Genomic DNA, 26,074 nt, shown 5'->3' with positions numbered 1-26,074 from the left:
GGAGGAGGAGGAGGAGGAGGAGGAGGAGGAGGACAACAACGACAACTATGGGGTCCGTGGTGCTCTCTGAGCTTGGCAGTTTTCTTGCAGACATTTCATTACCCAACTAGGTAATGTTATCAGTGCTAGAAGGGAATGGGGTAGGAGGAGGAGGAGGAGGAGGAGGAGGAGGAGGAGGAGGAGGAAGAGGAAGAGGAAAATGACGACAACGACTATGGGGTCCGTGATGCTCTCTGAGCTTGGCAGTTTTCTTGCAGACGTTTCATTACCCAACTAGGTAACGGCATCAGTACTACAAGGTAGTTTAACTGCACTCCCTTCAAACACTGATGCCTAGTTGGGTCGTGAAACGTCTGCAAGAAAACCAGCAACCACTCAGAGCACCAGGGACTCCACAAGGGCACCTCGCTGTCCTGCTGATGGTGCATCCCAGCATTATAAGATCTCTCAAAGGCGGAGACACACGAGGAAATCAGCTTCTGAGATTACCTTAGGACCCGCTGCTCTGCAATGGGCCAGTCTATGTCAACATCGATGTCCACACTGTGCTCAGCTCGCATTTCGTAGTAGGCCATTTTCCCACCCTAAACAAAATGGAAACCATGGGTCAGTCGATCGTGCCCACACCAGAGGGCGCATCCTGAATGCTGGGCAGGGTTTCCAGAGGGGTCATGTACAGGCACAGGTCTGCAGAGAAGAGCCAGAAATTGCATACCAGCCCAATTTGCAGGCAAATCTTTTTTTTTTTTCCCCCTTCCCTTTTAGAAGACAGGGACGTTCTGGAATGAAAGCCCTGTGACTATCTTAAATACACTGAAAGTGTGAAAGATTAACATTATAGATCAGTGATGGCGAATTTTTTAGAGACCGAATGCCCCAAAACCACCCCGTCCTGTCCTGCCCCCCCCTGCAGGGCCGCCCACCGCCTCCACGGCCCACCGCAGATAGCCCAGGCAGCCCAGCAGTGCCATGGCGGCTATGCCCTCCTCCCGCGCACCGCAGCATCATCTGCACACGATGATGAATCCACCTCCTTAACACTCTGGATGGAATAATAAAAACCTAGCTTAATTCATACCAATTGTGCTTCTGCATCAAAAATAGTAAACAGGAAAGTCTTGTTTGGAAAAACAAAATATAAGTCCCATCTACTATAGCCTTTCAGCTGGGGTGGACTTACCAATATTTTAGATGGCCTAGTTCAGTGATGGCGAACCTTTAAGAGACTGAGTGCCCAAACTGCAACCCAAAACCCACTTATGCATTGTCGAGTGTCAGGTGGGTGTGGTCCATTGGCTGGGCGTGGCTGCGGTGGTAACGGCAGACTGGGTGGGACTAAAAAGTTCAATCAATCAATTCCAAATTTGCAAGATCTTTTTTTTCCCACGAGAAATTGAAATCGACTGATTGAACCTTTTTTTTTTTTTTTGCACATGGTGGCGGAGCCTAAAGCGAAAACCTAGCTGAAGGCCTAGGACTGGGGCGACGGCGCACGTGCCCACAGAGAGGGCTCTGAGTGCCGCCTCTGGCACCCGTGCCATAGGTTCGCCACCACTGGCCTGGTTGTATCATGCTACAACTAGGAATGTGAAACAGGACGATAATCTGGCCAGTGATTCCAGGGAAGTGGGATTGAATGTCTCCCTTCCTCTTCTATTTCTTGATTTAAAAATCACTCTATCAGCAATTGGCCTTTGACAGTCAATCCACCCCTTACAGGAGGATTTTAAGAAAAAAATGAGGGAAAAAATTCAGCCGGTCCCTAAATTGGAACTATGAAAGGAGAGCTTCGAAAGAACTGAGTAACTTCTTCAGAAACCCAACTCAGCAGAATTGCAGTGGCAAAAGGAAGGACAAACAGAATTGGCGCACCCACCTGCAAATATCCCTTTTCAATTAAGGCCCTTTTGGCAAAGTAGAACGATCCATTTTCATATAGTTCACCATCCCAGTCCTGCCGTCGGGGACGCTTGGCAGGATTCAGATTTTGCGGGACAGTTACTTCACTGACTGTTAAAACAAGAGGGAGGGGGGGAAGAGTTGGATTCGGTACCATGGGAATTGCAAATATCACTGTGCTGTCCCTCTCACTCACTCACACACTAAACTGTGGTTTGGTGAGTTTATTAATACAGGTTGTCCTCGAGTTACGAGTGGAATGGAGCCTGCCCATTCCACTCGTAACTCGAAAACTCGTAGAGTGAATCTCGTTCCTTTAGCACGATCACTCCCTTGCTCGTTAAAACGCACACGGCTCGTTAAGTAAACATGAGGTATCTCAAGGGTGGGGAAGGCCATGGAGGGCCTAGTGATGGAACATGTTGTGATTCCTCGCCAGCCAGTGGATCTGGCAGTTGAGTCTGAGGAATCAGAGGAGGAGGAGGAGGGGCCTGGAGTGACATTGGAGTCAGAGGAAGGCTTTGAGGAGCTCCAAGATTTTCAATCGAACGAGGAGCCTGGCCCCTCTACTCGCGCTCAGGCTGAGACACAGCTGTGCTGGGAGCCTGAGTTGGACAGTGATGAAGAACAGCTGGGACAAATCCCGGAGGCACGAATGCGCAGGCAAGAGAAGCGAGTAAGACAGAGAAATGCAATGGGGCGGCTCCAAAGGCAAAGGAGAAGGCATTAGGAAGCCACGCCTTGGCTGAATTATAAAAGGGAAGGTGTGGGAGGTGCTGGTTGCCGAAGGCAACCGTTCGTGTTGAGGATCGACTTTCTGTGGACTGTGTTTGTTTGCCTTGGACATTGACTCAGGTCTGTGAGAATAAAAGGGGTTGGTTTTTCTTGCGGTTCCTGCCTGTTTCTTGGAAGAGGGGTTTCTCCTTGTGAGCATAACAAGGACTCACGCAGGCTGGGACAGAACAGAACAGGCCCCCAAGGCCTCCCTGACCCACTAAGATACCTCATGCTTCCCCCCCCCTTCCTGCCACCTGGGACTCACCTGGAAAAGGTCTGTCTCCTCTCTGCCACGGTTCCTGCTGCCACTCCGATCTGAAGCCAGGGGATGCATCCACAGCCTTCCTGCGGCCCGATCCAGGCTTCGGAGGCCTGGAAAAGGCTGCTTCCGTCCGGATCTATGGCCGCAGAGCACTTTTGCTACACCCCCCGCGGCCCGATCCAGGCAGCAGAGACCTTTTCAAAGCCTCCAGAGCCCAGATTGGGCCGTGGGGGCGGGACAAAAGTGTTCCGTGGCTATACAGCCGGGCAGCAGCCCCCTGGAAAAGGCCCGATCCAGCTTCCGGAGGCACGTCAAAGCATCCCCCGGCTTCGGTTCCCTTCTCTGTTGCAGAGAAGAGGCCTAAAGAACCATGAGCTCGCGTAACTCTGAACGAGCGTTAAGTGAACGCTCGTAACTCGGGGAGTACCTGTATTCTCCAACAATTCCCTTCACCAAAAACCCAGAACTGTTCCAATTAAGTCCAGCCACAAGCAGACCATGGCTAGTCCACAGAGCAATGGCCAAAGAGTCCACAAGGCACTTGAAAGTTTGTCAATCAAAATCAAACTTAAACCCACCCTACAAGAGGGTTCATGAGGCAAGAAAAATGCAGAGTTCACAAGGCCCGATCCGAGTCAAGGCACGGTGTCAGTCCAAAGCAAGACCAGAAAACACACAGCTAGGAAACAAACACGTTGCTCCTAGCATCACTTCCATCTGTCTGCGGTGCTAAAGAGTCAGCTTCTGGCGCAGCCTATCAAGAAAGGCTTGGCTTTCTCCTCACGAGTAATCTGGCTGGCCTTCTCTGCTCCTGCCTTTTTCTCTGCCCTACGTGTTCTTGGATCAGATGCAAAAGGCAGTTCCTCTTCCTCATCAGCTGCATGCTTTTCCCACCTGGAGCCTCAGAACTGTCCTGCCGCAGCTGTGCTTCAGCCAAATCCTTCAAAAATGGGTTCTCAGAGCCATCAATCAACTCATCAGAATCATCCTGATTTTTCAAAGGGAAGCAACATCTCTTCCCAGCAGAGACACATTACCTTGCTGGTTAAAAAGTCCCCATGCCAATCTTTGGCCTTTCCACAGAAGAGAATTTTAGGCATCAGAGAAAGACCCTGGCCCAGTGTTGGGATGTTGCAACCAGCTGAGTAGGCTGTACTGAGAAGGTTTGGATTTAAAGGTCAAGGTCAAAGTTTCTCTGTCCAGTTATGTCCCAACTCTAGCGGGTGGTGATCATCTCCATTTCTTAGCCAAAGAAGCCAGCTTGTTCAAGGGCGGTAGAGGGTTGATGTGAATAGGTACCTATCTGAAGCTTTCATTAGCAATAATATCCGGTCTGAAAGATGCTCAAGCTTTACCTCCTTTTTTAATTTCACTCCATCTGAACTGGTGCCGCCGGACAACGGAAAACACCGAGTCAAAGCCGTCCTCCCGGATCATTTTGACCACTTTGGTGAGGTCGGTGGGATGCAGGCACGGGGAAGTTGCTTGGATGTTTCCTACAACATCAACCTCTGTAGAAATGAAAGAAAAATATGGAGGAGATAAGAATCTTCTAGGTCAGGGGTCCCGAAGCCCCGGTCCGTGGACCGGTACCGGGCTGCGGCATGCCAGCAACTGGTCCGCACAAACAAGCAAAGCCCCATCTGCGGGATGCAGGCAGCACACAAAACCACACACCCTCCGGTCCACGGAAAAACCTCTCTCCACGGAACCGGTCTCTGGTGCCCAAAAGGTTGGGGATCTCTTTTTCTAGTTTGCCATTTGGTTCAAACTATATCATTAAAATGTACCAGAAGATATATGGCATATATTTATGGGAAAATCCAAGCAGAATATTATTACAATTTACACTGTTTAGAATCCTTACATTTATTCAATGGCATGGTCATAGCAAATAGAATTCTATTTAGGTAAATAGTTAATATCTGGTTTTTAGACTATTAATTTGGGGGCTAATTCAGTTAAATAAAAAGTATGAAGCAGGTGGCTTTTACAATGATTTCTTTGCCTCCGTATATTTTGCTGAAATATGAGATGTTTCATAATACAACTGGCTCCCTAAAATGCAATATTTAAACATTGATTAGTACTCCGATCTATCTCTGTCACTAAGGAGAGCTCGGAAGCAGCAGAGACAAAGAATTTCATTACAGATTAAAATTACATTCAATTAATATATAAGCATGCAGATAAAAAGAGATTTTCAGGTAATCCTTGATTTACAACCGGATGACCGTTCAAAAATATAACAACACTGGGGAAAAAAAGTGACTTATGATTACTTTTCACACTTACAACCGTCGCAGCATTCCCATGATCACATAATCAAAATTCAGGCACTGGGCAACTGGCAGATATTTATGACGGTTGCACTGTCCTGAGGTCACGTGATCACCATTTGTAACCTTCCCCAAACAAAATCAGCCGGGGAAGTCAGACGCGCTTAACCGCTGCATGATTCGCTTAACAACTGCAGTGATTCATTTAACAAATGTGTAAAAAAAAAAAATCATAAAATGGGGTAAAACTCACTTAACAACTGCCTTGGGTAGCAACGGAAATTTTGGGCTCAACTGTGGTCATAAGTTCAAGACAAACAGAATTACAGAGTGGGAAGGGACCTTGGAGGTCTTCTAGTCCAACCCTCTGCTCAAGCAGGAAACCCTATAACAGGGGTCTTCAAACCTGTCCCTTTTATGACTTGTGGACTTCAACTCCCAGAATTCCTCAGCCAGGCACGCTGGCCAGGGATGTCAAGCCCAATCGCATTGTGGGCCGTATCGTGACGTATCGGTATGGTTTTTGTCCTTGTGGAGCCGGGGTGGGCGGGGCCTGCGCAGGCCGCATCCGGCCGGTGGGCAGCGTGTTGAACATTCCTGCTCTATACAATGTCAGACAAGTGGCTGTCTGATCTCTTTAAAAACCTCCAGTGTTGGAGTTTTCACCGCTTCCTGAGGCAGGTTGTTCCACTGGTTAATTGTTTTAACTGTCAGGAAGTTTCTCCTTAGTTCTAGGTTGCTTCTCTCCTTGATTAGTTTCCATCCATTGCTTCTTGTCCTGCCTTCAGGCGCTTTGGAGAATAGCTTGACTCCCTCTTCTTTGGGGCAGCCCCTGAGATATTGGAAGACTGCTATCATATCACCCCTTGTGTCCTTCTTTTCATTAAATTAGACATACCTGTATTCAAATCCAGAGAATGAAAGCTGAAAGATCTCCCAAAGCAATACTTTTTTTAAAAAAAACTCAACAACTCATAATTTGTGAGCACCAACATACCCTCGTGATATTGGAGAAACTCCACAATGGTGTCCAAAGAAGTAGAGGAATCTTTAGACACTTCAGAGGTCCTCCGATGGACCTGGGCTCCAAACTGTTTGGCAGTTTTCTCAATTTCATCATGATCTGTGGAAACCCACACGCTGTGGGGAGACAAAGGGAGCAGCAACGTTATTGCCCGTGAGGGAAGGTTGTGACACAGCATGACAAGCCTTAAGACAGGAGTCAATTCTTTATCTCCTATTCTCCCCACTAAATCTTTTGGAAAAGAGAGTAGTAACCGTTCTCTTCGACCGACGTCTTTCAGGAAAATCACTAGGGTTTGGCCTTAATTTTCAAATCTGTAAAATGGGCACATCGTGTTTTTACAAACGGAAAGATTGCGCAGCGCTTCAGATTTGGAGGCAAAAAAGGTCACGAGAGGATATGAGGGTGAACATCTAGCACCCTTGGCAATGCTGTAAGGCTGCTGCATTCCCCCCCCCCCCCCCGCTTCAAAGTGTACAGTTACTGCAGTGGATTCCATAAAAAGGCATGTTTAATTTAAGGTGGAAACTCAACATTAGGAAAACCAAGATCATGGCATCCGGCCCTCTCAATTCCTGGCAAATAGATGGGGAAGAAATGGAGGTAGTGACAGATTTTATCTTCCTGGGCTCCAAGATCACCACAGATGGAATCTGCAGCCAATATATCAAAAGATGCTTGCTCCTGGGGAGGAAAGCTATGCCAAATCTAGACAGCATACTAAAAAGCAGAGACATCACCCTGCCAACAAAAGGGCGTATAGTCAAGGCCATGGTTTTCCCAGTTGCAATGTGTGGCTGCGAACGTTGGACCATAAGAAAGGCTGAGTGCAAAAGAATTGAGGCCTTTGAACTCTGGTGCTGGAGAAGACTCCTGCGAGTCCCCTGGACTGCAAGGCGATCAAACCGGTCAGTCCTAGAGGAGATCAACCCTGACTGCTCTTCAGAAGGCCAGATCCTGAAGTGGAAACTCAAGTCCTTTGGCCACCTAATGAGAAGGAAGGACTCACTGGAGAAGAGCCTGATGCTGGGAAAGATTGAGGGCAAGAGAAGAAGGGGACGACAGAGAATGAGGTGGCTGGATGGAGTCACTGAAGCAGTAGGCGTGAGCTTCAATGGACTCCAGAAGATGGTAGAGGACAGGAAGGCCTGGAGGAACATTGTCCATGGGGTCGCGATGGGTGGGACACGACTTGGCAACTAACAACAACAATTTAAGGTGGGCAGACTGGTCCTGTCTTTCTGCCCACATATGCTTTGAAATACCTTTTACCCTTTTACACCAAGTACTGCACAACCTCAGCAAAAACTTAATTTTCTGTTTTGCCCTCAAGTCCTCTTCAAGGAACCAGAATAGGAAAATACTTCTATCTATTTCAGAGAAAGAATCTGAAAACATATGGTTTTATTTCAATTCCCTGTCAAAACGTGCCCTCTGAAATAACAATAGCAATAGCACTTAGACTTACATACTGCTTCATAGTGCTTGACAGCCCTCTCTCTCTAAGTGGTTTACTGAGTATATTGCCCCCAACCATTTGGGTCCTCATTTTACAGATCTCAGAAGGATGGAAAGCTGAGTCAACCTTGAGCCAGTCAGGATCGAACTCCTGGCAGTGGGCAGAGTTAGCCTGCAATTCTGCGTTCTAACCACTGCGCCACCACAGCTGTTATAATAAACAGAATATCCTCTTAAGTTAAGTCGCATAAGGGGCAACCTTGCAAGTATTTGTTTAAACCAGTATATTTAATAAGAACTGATTTGGGACGGCTCATACTGTACATTTAATTAAATAATAATACTGGTAGTCCTTGACTTATAACCATTCATTTAATGGCTGTTTGAAGTTACAACGGCACTGAAAAAAGTAACTTATGATCATTTTTCACACTTTTGACCATTGCAGCATATCCCATGGTCAGATGATCAAAATTTGGATAACTTGATAACTGGCATGTACTTATGACAGTTGCATTGCCCTGGGTCATGTGATCACCATTAGTAACCTTTTCAATTGACTTCCGACAAGCAGAGTCAATGGGGAAAGCCAGATTCACTTAACAACTGTGGCAAAAAGTCATAAAATGGAGCAAAATCACTCAGCTTACTTTAACAACAGAAAGGTTGGGCTCACTGGCGATTGTAAGTCAAAGACTACCTGTAAAGCATATAAAGCAGTGGTTCTCAACCTGTGGGTTGGGACCCCATTTGGGGCCGATCGACCATTTCACGGGGGTCGCCAAGCAAGGCTGTCTGCCATGTTTTTTGTCCGCCATTTTTTTCCCCTTTTCCGGCGGGTGCCTTACCTCCCTTGGGCTGGGCCAGCTGGTGGTCAGCCTGCTCCGTCTCTGCCGCTTGCCAGTTACGCCTCAGCCGGCGCAGGGGGCGGAACCACGCATGCGCGGCGCTCCCGGGCAGGGAAAGTCCTCGACTTACGACCGGTTGGGTAGTCCTCGACTTACGACCGGTTTAGTCCTCGACTTACGACCAGTTTAGTCCGACTTACCACCGGTTTAGTCCTCGACTTACGACCGGTTGGGGTCGCGGCATTAAAAAGGTTGAGAACCACTGATATAAAGGGTGTCAAGCCACACCATTTATAGTCATTTCATTCAACGTTTGGATTGCCATTTTTTAAAAAAAAATTATTTTAATAGGTCACACCTATTTTTCTCAGCTTTGCTGACATACAGGGCTGCCCAACTCACACACAGCATATATTTAAAAATCCACAACATAATAAAACCCCACAAACCTTCATCCCAGTCTCCTTGAAACCTGCTAGGAAATTAATATTACTACCATCTCTATAGTACCCACATCTACTGGAATCCGCTGGAAACTTTTGCAAGAAACTGTCTATGAAAAAGCCACCAACAGCCCATCCTGGATATGAAATCCCACGGATTTCCACCTTTTGATTCTGAGAGAGAGCGTGCTTTCTAATAATTATAAAGCGCTGTATTATTTTTACTATGGCTTGTGTGAAACCCCTAATAAAGAATCAAATAAAACCCGGAAGTTTCTGTTGGAGACAAAAGAACTATAGTTTCATTCAAAATGGGAGGGGGAAAGAGAGAGAGAGAGAGAAGGGGGGGGGGAAGAAACCATTGTCACTCGCGCATGCGCAGACCTCTGAAAGGCGCCGGAGTCGAGCGCTGCCCTCAGTACCCAGCCAATCAGCGGAACGCCAGCCAGGAGCTTAATGTTCTTCAGAGGGATTCCTTTGCTGCCGCCTCGAGCCAGGATCAGCGCCGCTATGTGAGGGGACCCCGCGTCGGCATCACCCGACGGCCGGGAAGAGGAGACAGCGAGCGAAGGAGAATCCCCAGCCGTCGCAGCCATGGTTTTTCTGACAGAATGAACATAACCGCCCTGCCACGTTTAAGCCCCGCCCCTCGCGCAGCCGCGCTGGCACGCCCGCCCATGAGCATGCTGGGAGGTGGAGTTTTAGGCGCGGAGATGAACCTCGCCGCCTTCTCAAGCCTTCAGAGGACGTAGTAGACGTTGTCTCTGCGCTTGCCGGGAAATGTAGTTTCACTGGGCGATGAGAGACGGCAGAGACCGTTCCAGTGGGATGTCGGGAAACGTAGTTCAATGGATGGATGAATCTAAAGTGGGCCTCGCTGGACGTGAGGCTAAAGCCGTTCCTCTCGAGATGGGGTGGACTACAAATCCCATGTGCCGGCTAAGTGTGATGTCTGTTGGAGTCCAACTTATTTGGAAAGCACCTGGTCGAATGGGCTTGGATGATAAAGAGTCCCCGAAGTTCCTTCAACCAGTAGAGATTAGATTAGATTACCTTTATTGTCATTTTTTTCCTGTGGGCACAATGGCACACATTAAAGATGAAATTTAGTTGCTTGCTATCTGCATTATTTACAGAATTTTGTGGCATCTTGGCTTCTAAGAGAAAATATCACACAACCGTTTGTGGGAAGTCAGAGCCCCAGAGAAAGAAATATTAAAAGGGCAGAAATATATATTTCCTCAAAAGTATTTTAAAAAGCAGAAACCAACTTTGGCTCCAAATCTCTCTGCCCCAAGCAAGATCTAGCCCCATACAAATGCAGATGTAAAACCATTAGAAAGCTGAAGCCAGAGCAATCAAGAAGACAAAGAGAAAATCTGCATGTCCCACCCAAACTCTAGGAGTCATTAGCCCCATCACCTGGGAAGCAGGATATGATAATACGATTAAACCACAGATATCAAGGCCTAGAAAAACACTCCTCAAAGTTCATGCCACAGGAACAGGAAACTATTCCAAACAGGGCTAGAGGGGGTATAAAAAACCTTCTACCCATGTGCTCTCGCTCTTCTCCTCTGCTCCTTCTTGCAAGGACCATCTTTCTTCTGCAATAAACTGTAACCTTCTTCCCAAAGCAGTCGCCATGTTTGCTTATTTATTCCCGGCTTGGATGAACCAGGATGAAGACTTACTTCTAACACATTCCTTGGAAATGTTAGACAATAACACTTTCACAAGCCACCAGATGTAACTGTATGATGCATAGATCTGACCGAGATAAACGTACCTTGCAATAAAAGAATAATAAATTACAGTTAGGTAATAATCTGTAGTTTCAAAATAAATGTATACACTTCCGTGTGTTACCATTTTCATTGTTCTACCGTAGTTTGTCAAGAGCAGGGGTAGTCAACCTTGGCTCTTTTATGACTCGTGGACTTCAACTCCCAGAAAGCTGGCTCAGGAATTCTGGGATTTGAAGTCCACGAGTCATAAAAGAGCCAAGGTTGACTACCCCTGGTCAAGAGGTTACGAGGCATCATGATCATTAGACACCTCCCTCCCTTGTAGGCAAATATACTTGCCTGTGTATAAATCTTTATTGTGAAATATCTTGAAAACTTTAGCCAACCAGCACCTTTATCACCTGTTTTCTAATTCATCTGATCAAAATATGTAAGAATTAGCACATTTTATCTCGGAGGTCAATCATTTCCCAAAACTTGTAGATCAGTGTAATCAGTTTTGCTAGGTTCACACAACACACCAGGCTAACTTGTGGATGGCAAGTTTATATTCCAAACATGATGTTGTGGGAAGTCAGCCCCCCCCCACAGAGAAAGAAATATTTTTGGAAATATTTAAAAGGCAGAATATATTTCCCTAAAGGGTTTTAAAAGCAGAAACAGCCCTGCCCCGAAGTGTCTCTGTCCCAAATAGAAACCAAGTCTGTAGAAATGCAGGTGATAATCTTGTCAGAAAGACTGGAATCAGGAAACTGGGATTAGGAAGAAAGATCCCTAGAATCAACACACCAAAAATCTAAGAGTCATCAGCCACAGCCACAGGGAAGCAGGATATGACCCTTGGGACATAATAAGATTAACCCACCACCATCAGAATACCAGAAAGGCACACTCAGACTCAGGTCAAAGTTCATGCCATAGGAACAACTCCAAACAAATGGCTCCAGAGGGTATAAAAACCCACTCCCTACATGTGCTCCCTCTTTTTTCTTCCAGAGTCATCTTTCTGTCTGGCTCTCCTCTTCAATAAACTGCAACCTTCTTTCTAAAGCAGTCGCCGTGTTGTTTATCCCCGGCTTGGACTGAACCACGATGAAGACTTTTCCTTCAACAATGTGAACATAACCACTTCCATAATCTAATAAATGGTGTTACTGCATATTATTCTCGAACAGTTGCTCCAGCGATGGTAGAAATGGGAGCAGTAAGAGTTCGCAGCTAAATACATATGAAGACGAGCCCTCCTACTATTGCTCCTGCAGGTCTTTTTTAATTCCAGCAGAGGGCAGCCTTTCCACACAGAAGAAAACTGCAGGCCTCACACATATTCTGAGAAATGGAAACAAGAATTAAAAATTAGCTCTTCTGGTTTTAAAGCATTGCATTTCTTCTTGTTCACAAGGTTTGCTGTGGATATGATCTGGCACATTGGAGTGTTTGAGGCCTTCCTTGTTTGGAGTCTTCAGGCCGCTGTAAAAAAGGCCCTCCCCTACAATCATTGATCCATCCTGGTTTGGGTTAGGAGTGGAAAACTGGAAGACTCTGAGTTCTAGTCCTGCCTTGAGCACAAAATCACCTGGATGACTTTAATTAACTATTAATAGAATAGAGCTGGAAGGGGCCTTGGAGGTCTTCTAGTCCAGCCCCTCACTTAAGCAGGAGAACCTATACCATCTCAGACAAGTGACTGTCTAGCCCAGGGGTAGGCAACCTTGGCTCTTTTATGACTCGTGGACTTCAACTCCCAGAATTCCTGAGCCAGCATGCTGGCTCAGGAATTCTGGGAGTTGAAGTCCACGAGTCATAAAAGAGCCAAGGTTGCCTACCACTGGTCTAGCCTCTTCTTAAAAATCTTCAGTGATGGAGTGCCCACGATTTCTGGTGGCAAAGCTGTTCCACTGGTTGATTGTCCTCACTGTCGGAAAGTTTCTCCTTAATTCCAGGTTGCTCCTCTCTTTGGTCAGTTTCCAACCATTGTTTTTTGTCCTGCCCTCTGGTGCTTTAGAGAATAACGTGACCCCCCCCTTGTCTTTGTGGCAACCCCTCAAATACTGGAATAAACCCCTCAAATACTGGAATTGCGCCAGTCACTTTCTTTCAGCCCTAGGAAGGAGGCAATGGCAAATCCACTTCAGAAAAACCTTGGCAAGTAAACTGCAAGGACTTCTCCAGGCAGTCTTCGAGAATCAGACATAATTAAATCAAAGGAAAAAAAAAACATAGCTTGATTTTTAATTTTAGGAAACAAAGTAAAAGGATTGGGGGTTTACTTCTCTGCCAACGAGATACGACACAACTTCCTGTTCCCCTACATTTGCAATGATCTTCTGCCTTTAACCCAGGGGTGTCAAACTCAATTTCACTGAGGGCCGCATCAGCATTGCGGTTGCCCTGGGGGAGGGCAGGGTGTGTGGCCAGAGTGGGTGCAGCCTACTGGGTGGGTGTGGCCTACTGGGTGGGCATGGCCAGTTCTACATCATTCGCATCAAGGGTGCCTATGGGGGCCTGGGCAGGAGTGGGACAGATCTGAGGGTCTCTGGCAGAAGGGGGTGGGACCGGGGCAAGTGCCAAGGCATGGTCCACCGGGGCAAGTGCCAAGATGGCCACCACAAAATTGTACATTCACTTCTGGCTGGCCTGGGCCAGGGCCAAGGCAGCGGGGGCCATTCCCTCACTGTTTCCAGGATGGCTTCGCGGGCCACATGAAACCACTTCGCGGGCCGCATCCAGCCCCCGGGCCTTGTGTTTGACATGTCTGCTTTAACCAAACATGAACAGTTTTTGATTCCCCCCCCCCCTTATCAAGATTAGCTGAAAATCTCAAAAAAGAGATTTTGTCTCTGGAACGAAGCTCTTGAAAAGCCCTTGAAATGCCCTTTTTTTTTTGCCCCAGTGAAGAAACAAGATAATTTTTGTTTTAAACAAAACAATCCTTTAAATACATAATTGTGCGGACAAACTCTTCCCAGTTTCCTGTTTTTTCTGGATTTTCGGAGTGGCAAAAAGAAAAACTTAAGAAGAGGAGACTCTCTGCTCCAGAAACCCGATAGGAGGCAGCATCTGATCCTTCCATCACCTGTCTAAAAATAATCTGAGTTTCCCTTCTTCTCCTAGAGACGCCTCTGCCGCCCGAATGATATTGGCCACGCCGGGAGAAAGCCGTTTGGCATTTGGTGCCAGAGTGTGTTTGTGTGTTTACGAAGGTAAGGCACTCTTTGCAGTCTTCTCTGGGCTTCAAAATTTTGTCCTTATTTAGTCTTTCTCTCCTATTTTCTGAAGCAAAGTCTTCTCTCTCTCCCTCTTTCTACTTCTTCGGAGTTGGACGCGGAGAAAATGCTTCAAAAATTTTCTTTGCCAGTTCTTAAGAAGGACTGTGTGTCACCCTTCTTTGCTTAGTTGGGGTGAAATGGTAATGGTGGTACGACCTGTTTTCCTTCCTTCATCTACCAAGAAAACCATCCTAGCTTTTCTCTCCTGGGATGTCAAATTTTGATATAAAACCAGAAAGCAGCATACTCTCAAAGCATTAAGGGCTGCGCAAGTAAATCTGGAAAAGTTAAAAAAAGGGACTAACAAACAGCAAAAGGGGAAATTTCTCTATTGCGATTCTTTCTTTTGAGATTAAAGTTACTGTATCCCTGAGCAAAATGTTATTACGCATCTGTATTCTTTTTTCTGAGCATGTCCAATAGAAATGGGTACGTTTCTTTCTGTCTTTGTTTATGTGTGTATACGTGTGCTCCTGCATACATGCGTGCAGCACAGAACTGTCCAGACAGGCTATCACCGATTTTAAGTATGTTTACTTCGAAGTAATGCCTGTTGACATGCTCTTTAGTGACTATCAATAGGATTGAAATGTCACGAAACATCTTTGATAGAGATTTAATCTAAGGAAAGGTCCCCTGTCTATCTATAGAGAGCATATCGTGGTCCAGTATCTGATTTTTTAAAAATATAAATGACACTGTACTTCAATAGTTAGATGGCCTAGACGTTGGTATTTGAACATAGATTTCTTTTTAGCATTTATATTTTATTGTGCTTTGCTAATCTAGATGAAATGTTAATGTAGGTTGCTAGTCCATATGCTAAATACACGAAGGAAAGAAGCACTCTATTTTGATAGTATCATCAGGATCTCCGTCATTTATTTCTGAGGAACATGATTCAAGCCCCAGAAAAATCTGAGAGGGCAAAAGAATGAATTGTCCACTTGATTATAGGTATAATTAGCGTGTATCGTATTAATGTGTTCTCCCTTATGTTCTTTTTCATTGTTTATTTCATCGTTCTATTATCTTACTTCTGTTCCATTTACATTCTTTTCATTTCTTTTTTTTATTATTCTTGTAAGCCGCCTAGAATATCCCCACAGTGAAATAGGTGACAAATAAATTCAACAAATCAATCAATCAATAAATAAATTCAATAAATAAATATCCAGCTTAGCTCTCCACTCCATTGAAAGTAAACTGTAAATACCTTTTGGAGGAACAGATAAGAATAGTTTATTATTCTTGTGCCTGGAATATTGTGTAGAACTTTCAATATTAGTAAACCCCATAAGGTTTTAAAAAAAGAAACAGAATAAAAAGAGAAAGTGGGATGTAACCGTTATTTATTTAATTTATTTAAAAGATTGACATGGCCACTCAACATAAGCAACTCTGAGTGGCTCACAACAAATATATGGAATTATTTATCTAGGAAATGCCTCATTAAACTGTGAAATATTATTTAAGCTGTCACAGATAAGGAAGGTTTTGTAGAGGTGGATTGACATCAGGAAATTAAATAAGGCAGTGATGATATATCATACTCAAGATATGTATTTGTTATAGAATTTGACTATGCGTTGTTCTTTACATAAAAGTAATGTCCGTTGTGCAGAGTTACATTTCCTCTCCTAACTGCATATGAGAGTATAATCTTAACTTGTTATCACTAAGTTATTTCAGAAATATGAAACTAACCCTCTTATTTTTCTTTGATAATTATCTATGCGGTTGCAAAAGAGTTTAGAGCTTTTATCAAGCAAAACACACACGGTTAAAGTGGATGGTTTAACAAGGTTTCAGACTCCAGTTACATGGCACAGTTTTAATATACTACAATGTATATATCTTTTATGACTGGTGGACTTCAACTCCCAGAATTCCTGAACCAGCATGGCTCAGCATGGAAACCTCTCCCTTTCCCCTCAGCATGGCTGGCTCAGGAATTCTGGGAGTTGAAGTTCACGAGTCATAAAAGAGCCAAGGTTGCCTACCCCTGGGTTAAGCCAGGCTTCTCTTAACCATGGCTTATTGGATAAGCCACAATGGCCTGAACTTCCATGGTACATAAAGGCAAATTGTGGGTCAAGATACCTCAGGGGATTGTGAGCATCTTAGAGGGGAGCAACAATTTAAAAACAAAAAACACTCGAATCATTTCACACAGCCAATGGGAAACTGTCCATTTTTGATCCAGGTTTTGTTCTTTACTTCAAAGGCCAGTGGATGGTTCTTGAAAGCCTGCTAATCTCAGTCATAAATGGTTTCAAATTTAATGATTTAAAAAATGTGCCCTCCCTCTCTATTTTTCTCCACCCTGATCTCAATAAAATCATTAGTTTTTCCCATTGGACTCTCACAAACTCATATATCGTTTCAAAAAGTTCTTGCTACTACCCTATTTGAGGGCCCTTATATAAAGCTCATGGTTCTCAACCTTTTCCTTTGTGTGCACTAATCTACTCTCAGGGAATTTGTGTGTGTGTGTGTGTGTTTGTGTGTATTGCTACATAATCCTCATCCCTGACCACTTGTGTCCCCATGTTTGCAAACATTACACATTGGATGAGATTACAATAGGATTGTAGAATTGTAACTTCATTGAGTGAACTCATGGTTCATTGTGGGCACTTTTGCTGGAAACTGGAAGGAAACCCCAGTGTTCATCAAAGACGTTGTAAATTGTGGTCACGCAAGCAACTATAGGTGTGGACCAGTTGTCAAGTCCAGTTGCCTGAAATGTGGTTGCTTGGACGGGGCGGGGGTGGGGACCTCGGCTGTCGGAACTTTGGAACTGAGTTAAGTACCTTTTAGGAGACCCAGTTGTAACTTTGAATGATTGCTAAATGACCAGTTGTAAGTTGAGGACTATCTGTATCACTCAGCCCCTTCTGTCTTACAGAACAGGAAGATGAGTACTTGACTTACAATTGTTTGTTTAGTGACCGTTCGAAGTTACCACAGCATTGAAAAATGTGACTTATGGCCGTTTTTCACAGTTACAACCTTTGCAGAACCCACACAATCATGTGATGAAAATTTGAATACTTGGCAACTGGAATGTACTTACGACGGTTGCGGTGTCCCAGGGTCATGTGATCCCCTTTTGCGGGACCTTCTGACAAGCAAAGTCAATGGGGAAGCCCGATTCATTTAACAATCGTGTTACTAATTTAACAACTGCAGAGATTAACAACTGTGGCAAGAAAGGTCATAAAAAGAGGGCAAAACTCACTCACTAACCGTCTTGCTTAGCAACAGAAATTTTGGACTTAATTGTGGTCATAAGTCGAGGACTTCCTGTACTTGGAACACACTCCTGAGTACCTTGAAGGAAATATGGGATGTATGGGCACCAAAGAGAAAGTAAAGGACAATACTGGACTCTCTAGGAATTTACCTGTGAATCTTTATCTGACGGTATTGTAAACTTTTGCTTTGCTTTGTTTTGCAACAGTGCAGTCGTTCCAGACGAAGCAATGAACATTGCATTTTGTGGCCATAACATTTCTGCTTATGACATGAGCAGTGGATTCGTAAGAAATGTCTGTTTTCTGGATGCCCTCAATTTGGTGCCTCATGTGTTCCTCTTATTCATCACATTTCCTATATTGTTTATTGGTAAGTAACAACCAGATTTTTTCAGTCATTTTTCAGTTTATATACAGTAGTTTAAACCTTATAAAAAAATTAACCAACTAACCTCCCTCCCTCCCTTTTTCCCTCCCTCCCTCCTTCTATTCCTCCTTTTCTTTCCCATCCTTCCTTCTTTCACTCCCTCCCTTTTCCTTCCTTCCTTCCTTCCTTCCTTCCTTCCTTCCTTCCTTCCTTCCTTCCTTCCTTCCTTCCTTCCTTCCTTCCTCCCTCCCTCCCTCCCATCCATCCATCCATCCATCCATCCATCCATCCAAATCTATCTCATTTTCCCTCCATTTCTGATTTCTTTTTAACCCTTATATTTGTTTAATCCCTTATCCATGTCACTTAATGTTTTTTTAAAGAAAAGGGTAGTTGAAAAATTTTACACGTTACTCCTAATCTACAATTGTTTTTCTTTGTATACGTACTGACTACTTGCACTTTCCCCTCAAATATCAGGCATTTTTAGACCTTTTTGCTGATATACACATTTGTACAAGCATTTTCTCTTGATCAATATCCTTTTCTTGTATTTTTAAAAAAAAATTATTTAACTATATCCACCAATGCAGGTCCGTGCTGTCTGTTTATAAATCCATCCAGGCTCTTGTATTGATTTAAAACTGAATTAGGCTATCCTGCAGAATCTAAATCAATTTCCCCATTAACCTTAACAACTTGAGCATTTGAACTGTTCACAGAACGATGCACAATCACTATTTTAAAGCAAACATGCCAGAACATACCATCCCATTCACCCAGATTTTGAGATAAAGAACGCTCCATTTTAATTCTTTTTTTTGTTTTACTTCCTGAGGAACAAATGCTTATGAAGTCAACGGACACAAAGTCCAAGCAAGCTGAAATAGACACAAAAAGGCAGCATCGACAGGTGTAGCAAAAGAAAGATTTCAAAGCAACTTAAAGGAATAAAACAAACATGTTTATAGGAACGTTCAAGAGAGGCCATATCCTTAAAATACCATGATCCCTGGTGGCGCAGTGGTTAGAATGCAGTACTGCAGGCTAATTCTGCCCACTGCCAGGAGTTCGAACTTGACCGACTCAAAGTTGTCTCAGCCTTCCACCCTTCCAAGGCTGGCAAAATGAGGATCCAGATCATATTTCGGGTGTTCAGCAACTAGCCTGCATTTATGCCATTTGCAGCACTCCGCAGTCATGTGATCACGGTTTATTTATTTCTTTTTTCTTTTTGCTAGAAACTGACATTTACTTCTGATTTCTTGCAAAAAGAACATCCCCTGCAGAAAATGGATTTTCTTAATGACCAACGCAGAAAAAGTGATAAAATCGGGCACGGCCACTTTAACTGGCACAACTTACCACTCTAATTCCGGGCTCAATTATCGTCATTAAGTCAAAGATTAACCTATATGTACAAAAGGGGGAAACATGGGTCTTGATGATGTGATGTCACTTTTGTCAGGAGGGATTCTGCAAATACTTTGGAAGCAATCAACAACAAAAAAATAAATCTGAAAACGTCCAGGAGTCGCTGAATATAAAGATTGAGGTGGAAAACTAAAAGGAAAACTGAGAATAATAGGGCAAAATGGAGTTTCCTGGGAATATTTTATTACTTTTTTAATTGTATCCCACCTTTATTATTTTTACCAATAACTCAAACATACCCAATGCACTTTCCTTCTCCTATTTTTCCCACAATAACAACCCTGTGAGGTGGTTTGTACAGAGACAAAGTGACTGCCCCAAGGTCATCCAGTTGGCTTTCATGCCTAAAGCGGGACTAGAACTCACTGTCTCCTGGTGATTGTCCCAAAGTCACCCAGCCAGCTTTCATGCCTAAGGCGGGACTAGAACTCACTATCTCCTGGTGATTGGCCCAAAGTTACCCAACCAGCTTTCATGCCTAAGAAGGAACTAGAACTCATAGTCTCCTGGTGCTTGGCCCAAGTCACCAGCCAACTTTCATGACTAAGGCAGGGCTAGAACTCACGGTCTCCTAGTTTCTAGCCTGATGCATTAAACCACTAGAACAAACTGGCTTTTGTGCCAACCTAACCGAAATATTCATGCCTTATTTTGCTTTTCAGCTTCAACCCCTGACTTTTTACAACTCTTTAACTGGATTCTTTGTTTTAGGATGGGGAAGCCAAAGTTCCAAAGTCCAAATTCATCACAACACATGGCTACACTTCCCTGGGCACAACATGCGATGGATTCTGACATTCACTCTCCTTTTTGTCCATGTGTGTGAAATCGGCGAGGGCATCGTTTCGGATTCGTAAGTCCTGGGGAAGTGCACCTTCTCAAAATGCTTGGTCTTATATTTAATAGATTTTATTAAATTTTATTATTAATAGATTCAAAAGCACGGGTGTCAAACTCGCTGCATCACATGACGTGTCACGATGTAGCGTGACTTTTTTCGCATTGCCAGAGCTGGGGTGGGTGCGGCCTCCGCATGATGCAACCGGCCCATGGGCCGGCAGCTTGACACTCCTGTTCAAAAGCAAAAAAGGCTGCATATTTAACGCATAGATAACATTTATTGCCAGCTCCTGAAGCCAATTGTGTATTTTTGCCAGGATTGTTGTGAAGGGCCTAAGACAGAGATGGCGAACCTTTTAGAGACCGTGTGCCCAAACTGCAACCCAAAACCCACTTATGTATTGTTGGGTGCCGGGTGGGTGTGGCCCATTGAGTGGGCGTAGGCCATTGGGTGGGGGTGGCCCATTGGGTGGGCATGGCTGCGGTGGTAATGGCAGACTAGGTGGGATTAAAAAGTTCAATCAATCAATTCCAACTTTGCGAGATCTTTTTTTCCCCGCGAGAAGTTGAAATTGACTGATTGATTGAACCTTTTTTGTTTTTTTGCACATGGCAGCGGAGGCCTAAAGCGAAAAGGTTTTATAAAACCCAGCTGAAGGCCTAGGACTGGGGCGACGGTGTGTGTACCCAAAGGGAGGGCCCTGCGTGCCACCTGTGGCATGCGTGCCATAGGTTCGCCACCACGGGCCTAAGAAAAGATGCAGCAACCTTAAAAAGTGACAGACAGATGCAGTCAAGAGTCTGCATGCATCCTTTTGCCTTGGAAACCAAAACACCACATAATCCAAATATTTAATTTTAGTTTTATCTGGTGATATATTGATTTATTCGATTCATATAAGCACTGAGGGCTAACTTTAAGCTGTTGCTGTTGTTCTGTCCCAGCCTACATGAGTCCTTGTTATGCTCATAAGGAGAAACCCCTCTTCCAAGGAACAGGCAGGAACCACAAGAAAAAAACCAACCTCTTTTATTCTCACAGACCTGAGTCAATGTCCAAGGCAAACAAACACAGTCCACAGAAACTCAATCCTCAACACAAATGGTTGCCTTTGGCAACCAGCACCTCCCACACCTTCCCTTTTATTATGCAGCTAAGGCGTGCCTTCCTAATGCCTTCTCCTTTGCCTTTGGAGCCGCCCCATTGCATTCCTCTGTCCTACTCGTTTCTCTTTCCTGTGCATTCATGCATCTGGGATTTGTCCCAACTGTTCTTCATCACTGTCTACTCAGGCTCCCAGCACAGCTGTGTCTCAGCCTGAGTGCAAGTAGGGGGGCCAGGCTCCTCATCCGACTGTAAGTCTTGGAGTTCCTCAGAGCCTTCCTCTGACTCTGATGTCACTTCAGGCCCCTCCTCCTCCTCATCTGATTCCTCAGACTCAGCTGCCGGATCCACTGGCTGGCGAGGAATCACAACAGCTGTGCAGTTGGCCACTACAAATGTCTCAGTATTGCTTCAGGAGATTTTGAAGGTCAAGTCTACAAATGCAGTATAGAGTTTAGTTTGGAATGGGATGCTTCTGAGATGGACCATCTCTTGAGCATCTCTGCACTGAAATGCAGCCATGGCTTTGACATCCACCTTGGTTTCTTTACAGAAAATTGGACCATCTACACCTCTTCCTGCCTGCTATAATGGGTTTTGTAGCAGCTACAACTTCCATAGTGTATTACCACAATATTGAGACATCAAATTTTCCAAAATTACTTCTGGGTAAGTCCTTTTTTTTAAAAAAAAAATCTGCATTCAAAAAACATCAATCTGCTAAAGCAGAAGAAGAAATATTTGCTTCCTTGACATATTTAAATGACGGATTGAAAAGGATTATTGACCTCTTTTCATGCTTAAGTGGATCAGTGGGGTCCCCGATGTATGACCACGATTGGGATCAGAATCTCAATCTTTGAGCGAAACATTTGTTAAATGAGATAGTCATATGACTGCCCAGATATGACTGCTTTGCTCAACAACCACAATCCCGGCACTCCCAACTGTGGTTGTTAAGCGATTGCATGGGTTGTTAAGCAAATAGAGTCCCAGGTAAGGAGTGTGTGGTGCCTCGGGGGGGGGAGGAGGAGGGAGACACTGGGAGATTTCGCTCAGGAACTGAAAATCCTCCATGCTTATTTACTTTCCAAGTCCAGAATAAAAGGGAAAATATGACACTTAAAATTAGTATAATAATCTAAATAAAGAAAACTTTCAATAACTGTATAAGGAATATAAAAATTAAAACAGGGAAGGAATTTAGAATGCTTATGTGACATTATATAGCCTTTGAAGTCCAGAAAGTAGTAGTCAGTGAAACAGCTAGCCTTCCAAAGTTGTGGCTGCTCCATCACTGGAGGATTTTAAGAAGAGATTGGACAACCATTTGTTTGAAATGATCTAGATCAGGGGTAGGCACCCTTGGCTCTTTTATGACTCGTGGACTTCAACTCCCAGAATTCCTGAGCCAGCATGGCTCAGCATGGAAACCTCTCCCTTTCCCCTCAGCATGGCTGGCTCAGTAATTCTGGGAGTTGACGTCCACGAGTCATAAAAGAGCCAAGGTTGCCTACCCCTGGTCTAGGTCTCCTACTTGAGCACAGGGTTGGACTAGAACAGTGGTCTCCAACCTTTCTGGCTCGGTGGACCATCAGAGGCAATGATGGCGGGGGGGGGGGAGAGAAGAGATGGTTTTGTGTGCACGTGCTCCTTTCATAAAATGCATGTGCTTGCCCATCACTTCTGCGACCCAGTTCTGAATGGGCTGCGGCCCGGTACTGGGCTGGGGACTAGGGATTGGGGACCCCTGTACTAGAAGACCTCCAAGGTCCCTTCCCACTTTGTTATTTTGTTATTCTGGTCTGAATAGCTTTAGCATTGGCCAGGGACAAATCGTTCATTGTACACGATCCATCAAGATTGCGACATATCAGTAAATGTGCCAATCTTGATGGATCCTTCCTCCATCCTGCTTGAAACCCAAGCAGGATTTTCAGCCCCTGAACTTTGAGATACTTCCCATGCTCCTTCCACTAAGCTCCCATGAGTCTCCTCCACCCCCAACCCCACCTGAGATACCCTGCCACTTTATCATGCTGACTCTCCACTGTCTCCTTGGATTTTGACTCCCTCTCATCTCTGCAGATTGGCTGAAAGAGCTGCCCGCTTAAGGATTTCAGGTCCTCTCAATGCATGGAAAGGAAGTCCTTTGGTGAGGTACAGTAAAGGAGCTGAAATCCTCCACAAAAGGAGTTTTTAATGGGGACACAAAAGGAGCTCCAAACTGGGTGTCCCCCAGGCAACGATGATGTCACAGGTTGATCCGGTCACCATGGAAGTGCTTTGGTGATTCCGACACAGAAGTATAGTATAGCTCGTTTTGGGAGGCAGCTCTTTCAGCCAGCCCCCAGGGACAAAAGGGTGTCCTCTCTGCAGGCGGCAGCATCTTTTGCATCCCTGCTGGCGTCCCCATTGATGTATTGGGGAAGCCAGCAGAGAACATTGCAAATCATGGTCACATGATCACAGGTCACTTGGCAACTGATCATAAGTGCAAGCAGGTTGCTTAGAACCCAGAGCATAACCATGTGACTGCGGGGGTAATGTTACAACATTTTCCGATGGCCGGAAATGCTTTATGGATGTAAAGCACTCCCTTAAACAGCAGTCTAATCAAGGGACTACCAAGAACACTTCCATCAACAGCGCTGATAATATTATTTAGTTGGGTAATGAAATGTCTGCAAGAAAACAACCAGGACCACTCAGTCTAATTTTTCTTTGGATGATGGCCTATTCAGTTGCTTGATTAGAGAATAAATGTTGCATGCATGGAATTGAAGGCTACGTATTTCTTTTGATGCCACAGCTCTTTTTTTGTACTGGATCATGGCCTTTGTCACCAAAACTATCAAGCTGGTCAGATATTGCCAAGATGAAATCTATTTTGGTCAGCTGCGTTTCTGCATCACTGGGACGATGGTGGTGCTTTATGGGTTGTTAATGGCTGTGGAGCTCAACGTGATACGCGTTCGGGTAAGGATGTGTTTGTTCCTCACTATCCAATATTGTCCCTCAACAATCACTGGTAAATGGGGAGGATTAATCCAGTCCTTCCCAACCAGCATTCTTTAAATGTCTTTTGGCCATATGCCCAGTGCTGGCTGGGAATGTTTGGTTTTGAAGTCTGGAGAATGCCCGATTGAAGATAGCTGATTTAGCCCTTGCTAAAAGCTGATTGTTCTGTTTTTCAGATTTTGGGATATCCGTCTTTTTAAAAAAAAGCTATCTCACAGAGAATAATTAGTGGTGCCTTGGACAGGGTATCACAAACACACCCTTCCCAATTCCTTAGTATTTATTTTGTTTGGACCCTCTGTTACAATCTGATTCTTCCACTTATATGTTTACAAACCTCCCTGGGCATCAAACTGCTAGCTAGTTTTTATTTTTTATTTTTTATTTTTTATTTTTATTATTTTTATTATTTTTATTATTTTTATTATTTTTATTATTTTTATTATTTTTATTATTTTTATTATTTTTATTTTTATTTTTATTTTTATTTTTATTTTTATTTTTATTTTTATTTTTATTTTTATTTATTTTTATTTTTATTTTTATTTTTATTTTTATTTTTATTTTTATTATTTTTATTTTATGTTTATGTTTATTTTTATTATTCGGGTGCAAAAATAATTTGGTTGTCTTTGGGTGCTGAGCACCTTTATTAGAGTGGATAGGGGTGCCCTATTGATTGATTGATTTATATTTATTTATTTATTTTTATCCCACTTTTACTGTTTTTATAAATAACTGAAGAGGGCAAACATATCCAACACTTCCTCCTCCTATACCAGTGTTTCTCAACCTTGACAATTTTAAGGCATGTGGACTTCAACTCCCAGAATTCCACAGCCAGCAATGCTGGCTGTGGAATTCTGGGAGTTGAAGTCCACATGCCTTAAAATTGTCAAGGTTGAGAAACACTGTCCTATACAATAATCCTGTGACATGGGTTGGGCTGAGAGAGAGACTGATTGGCCCAGCCAGTCGGCTTTCATGCCTAAGGCGGGTCTAGAACTCACAGTCTACAGGTGATTGGCCCAGAGTTACCCAGCTGGCTTTCATGCCTAAGGTGGGACTAGAACTACTTGGACTAGAACTCACAGTCTCCTGGTGATTGGCCAGTGAGCCTTTCATGCCTAGGGTGGGACTAGAACTCACAGTCGCCAGGAGACTGTGCCTGGTGCCTTCACCACCAGATCAAACAGGCTCTGGACCGCCTTTCAAGTAGCAAACTATCTTTTCAGGCCAAGCTAATTATGAACACGATTTGTTCTCTATGTCTTATCCCCAGAAATATGTATTTTTCTCAAGCCCTCAAAAAGTAAAGCCGCCTGAAGACCTCCAGGATCTGGGTGTGAGATTCCTCCAGCCCTTTGTCAACTTGCTGTCCAAGGCAACGTATTGGTGGATGAACACCCTGATCATGTCAGCTCACAAAAAGCCCATCGACCTGAAAGCGATCGGCAAGCTGCCCATTGCGATGAGGGCACTTACCAACTATGTCTGCTTGAAAGATGCCTATGAGGAGCAAAAGGTAATTGCTTGTCTAATTATATAATTATATAATAATAAAAAAGATACCAGATACAGAGGTCCTCTCCAGAGCAGGCCTAACATCAGTTTACACTCTGTTGATGAAAGCCCAGATGCGCTGGGCAGGCCACGTTGTAAGGATGCCAGACCATCGCATCCCTAAACAGCTCTTCTATGGTGAGCTGTCTCAAGGAAAGCGATCGCACGGGGGGACAAAAGAAGCGGTACAAAGACACGCTGAAAGCATCTCTCAAGTCCCTGGATATCGACACCATCTCTTGGGAACTTTTGGTGCATGATCGACCGACATGGCGTATCCTGGTTTACCAGGGGTGCCAGACATATGAACACAGGAGGACAATCTTGGCACAAGAGAAGCGAGCACTCCGTAAAGCCAGAGCTGCAAATGCTGAAGCAACAGTGTCCACATTTCTCTGTTCAGTATGTGGCAGAACATTCCGTGCTAACATCGGTCTAATCAGCCATCTACGGACACACCGTTGATGGCCCACAATC

At 44.4% G+C, this 26,074-nt stretch overlaps 2 protein-coding genes across 2 annotated transcripts in view; one reads left to right on the top strand and one right to left on the bottom strand.

Moving 5' to 3' along the window:
- CMAS (cytidine monophosphate N-acetylneuraminic acid synthetase) overlaps window positions 1-9,586 on the bottom strand; it is a 13,539-nt gene extending 3,953 nt beyond the window's left edge. The window contains exons 1-5 of the mRNA XM_015825114.1: window positions 9,375-9,586; window positions 6,215-6,357; window positions 4,294-4,449; window positions 1,877-2,010; window positions 490-584 (exon numbers count right to left, since the gene is read on the bottom strand). Coding sequence (XP_015680600.1) covers window positions 490-584; window positions 1,877-2,010; window positions 4,294-4,449; window positions 6,215-6,357; window positions 9,375-9,586 — 740 coding nt within the window. The remainder of the gene's footprint in view (window positions 1-489; window positions 585-1,876; window positions 2,011-4,293; window positions 4,450-6,214; window positions 6,358-9,374) is intronic.
- A 56-nt stretch (window positions 9,587-9,642) lies between these two features.
- The window catches only part of LOC107295784 (ATP-binding cassette sub-family C member 9), a gene marked incomplete at its 3' end in the record, with an annotated part of 21,665 nt that continues 5,233 nt past the window's right edge, over window positions 9,643-26,074 (top strand). The window contains exons 1-6 of the mRNA XM_015825111.1: window positions 9,643-9,655; window positions 17,494-17,637; window positions 19,780-19,921; window positions 21,567-21,682; window positions 23,826-23,992; window positions 25,317-25,559. Coding sequence (XP_015680597.1) covers window positions 17,496-17,637; window positions 19,780-19,921; window positions 21,567-21,682; window positions 23,826-23,992; window positions 25,317-25,559 — 810 coding nt within the window. The remainder of the gene's footprint in view (window positions 9,656-17,493; window positions 17,638-19,779; window positions 19,922-21,566; window positions 21,683-23,825; window positions 23,993-25,316; window positions 25,560-26,074) is intronic.

Source organism: Protobothrops mucrosquamatus, unplaced genomic scaffold, assembly GCF_001527695.2.
Source record: "Protobothrops mucrosquamatus isolate PMUCROS unplaced genomic scaffold, P.Mucros_1.0 scaffold2486, whole genome shotgun sequence".
NCBI classification, from domain to species: domain Eukaryota; kingdom Metazoa; phylum Chordata; class Lepidosauria; order Squamata; family Viperidae; genus Protobothrops; species Protobothrops mucrosquamatus.
This window is presented reverse-complemented; position numbering and strand designations above follow the sequence as displayed.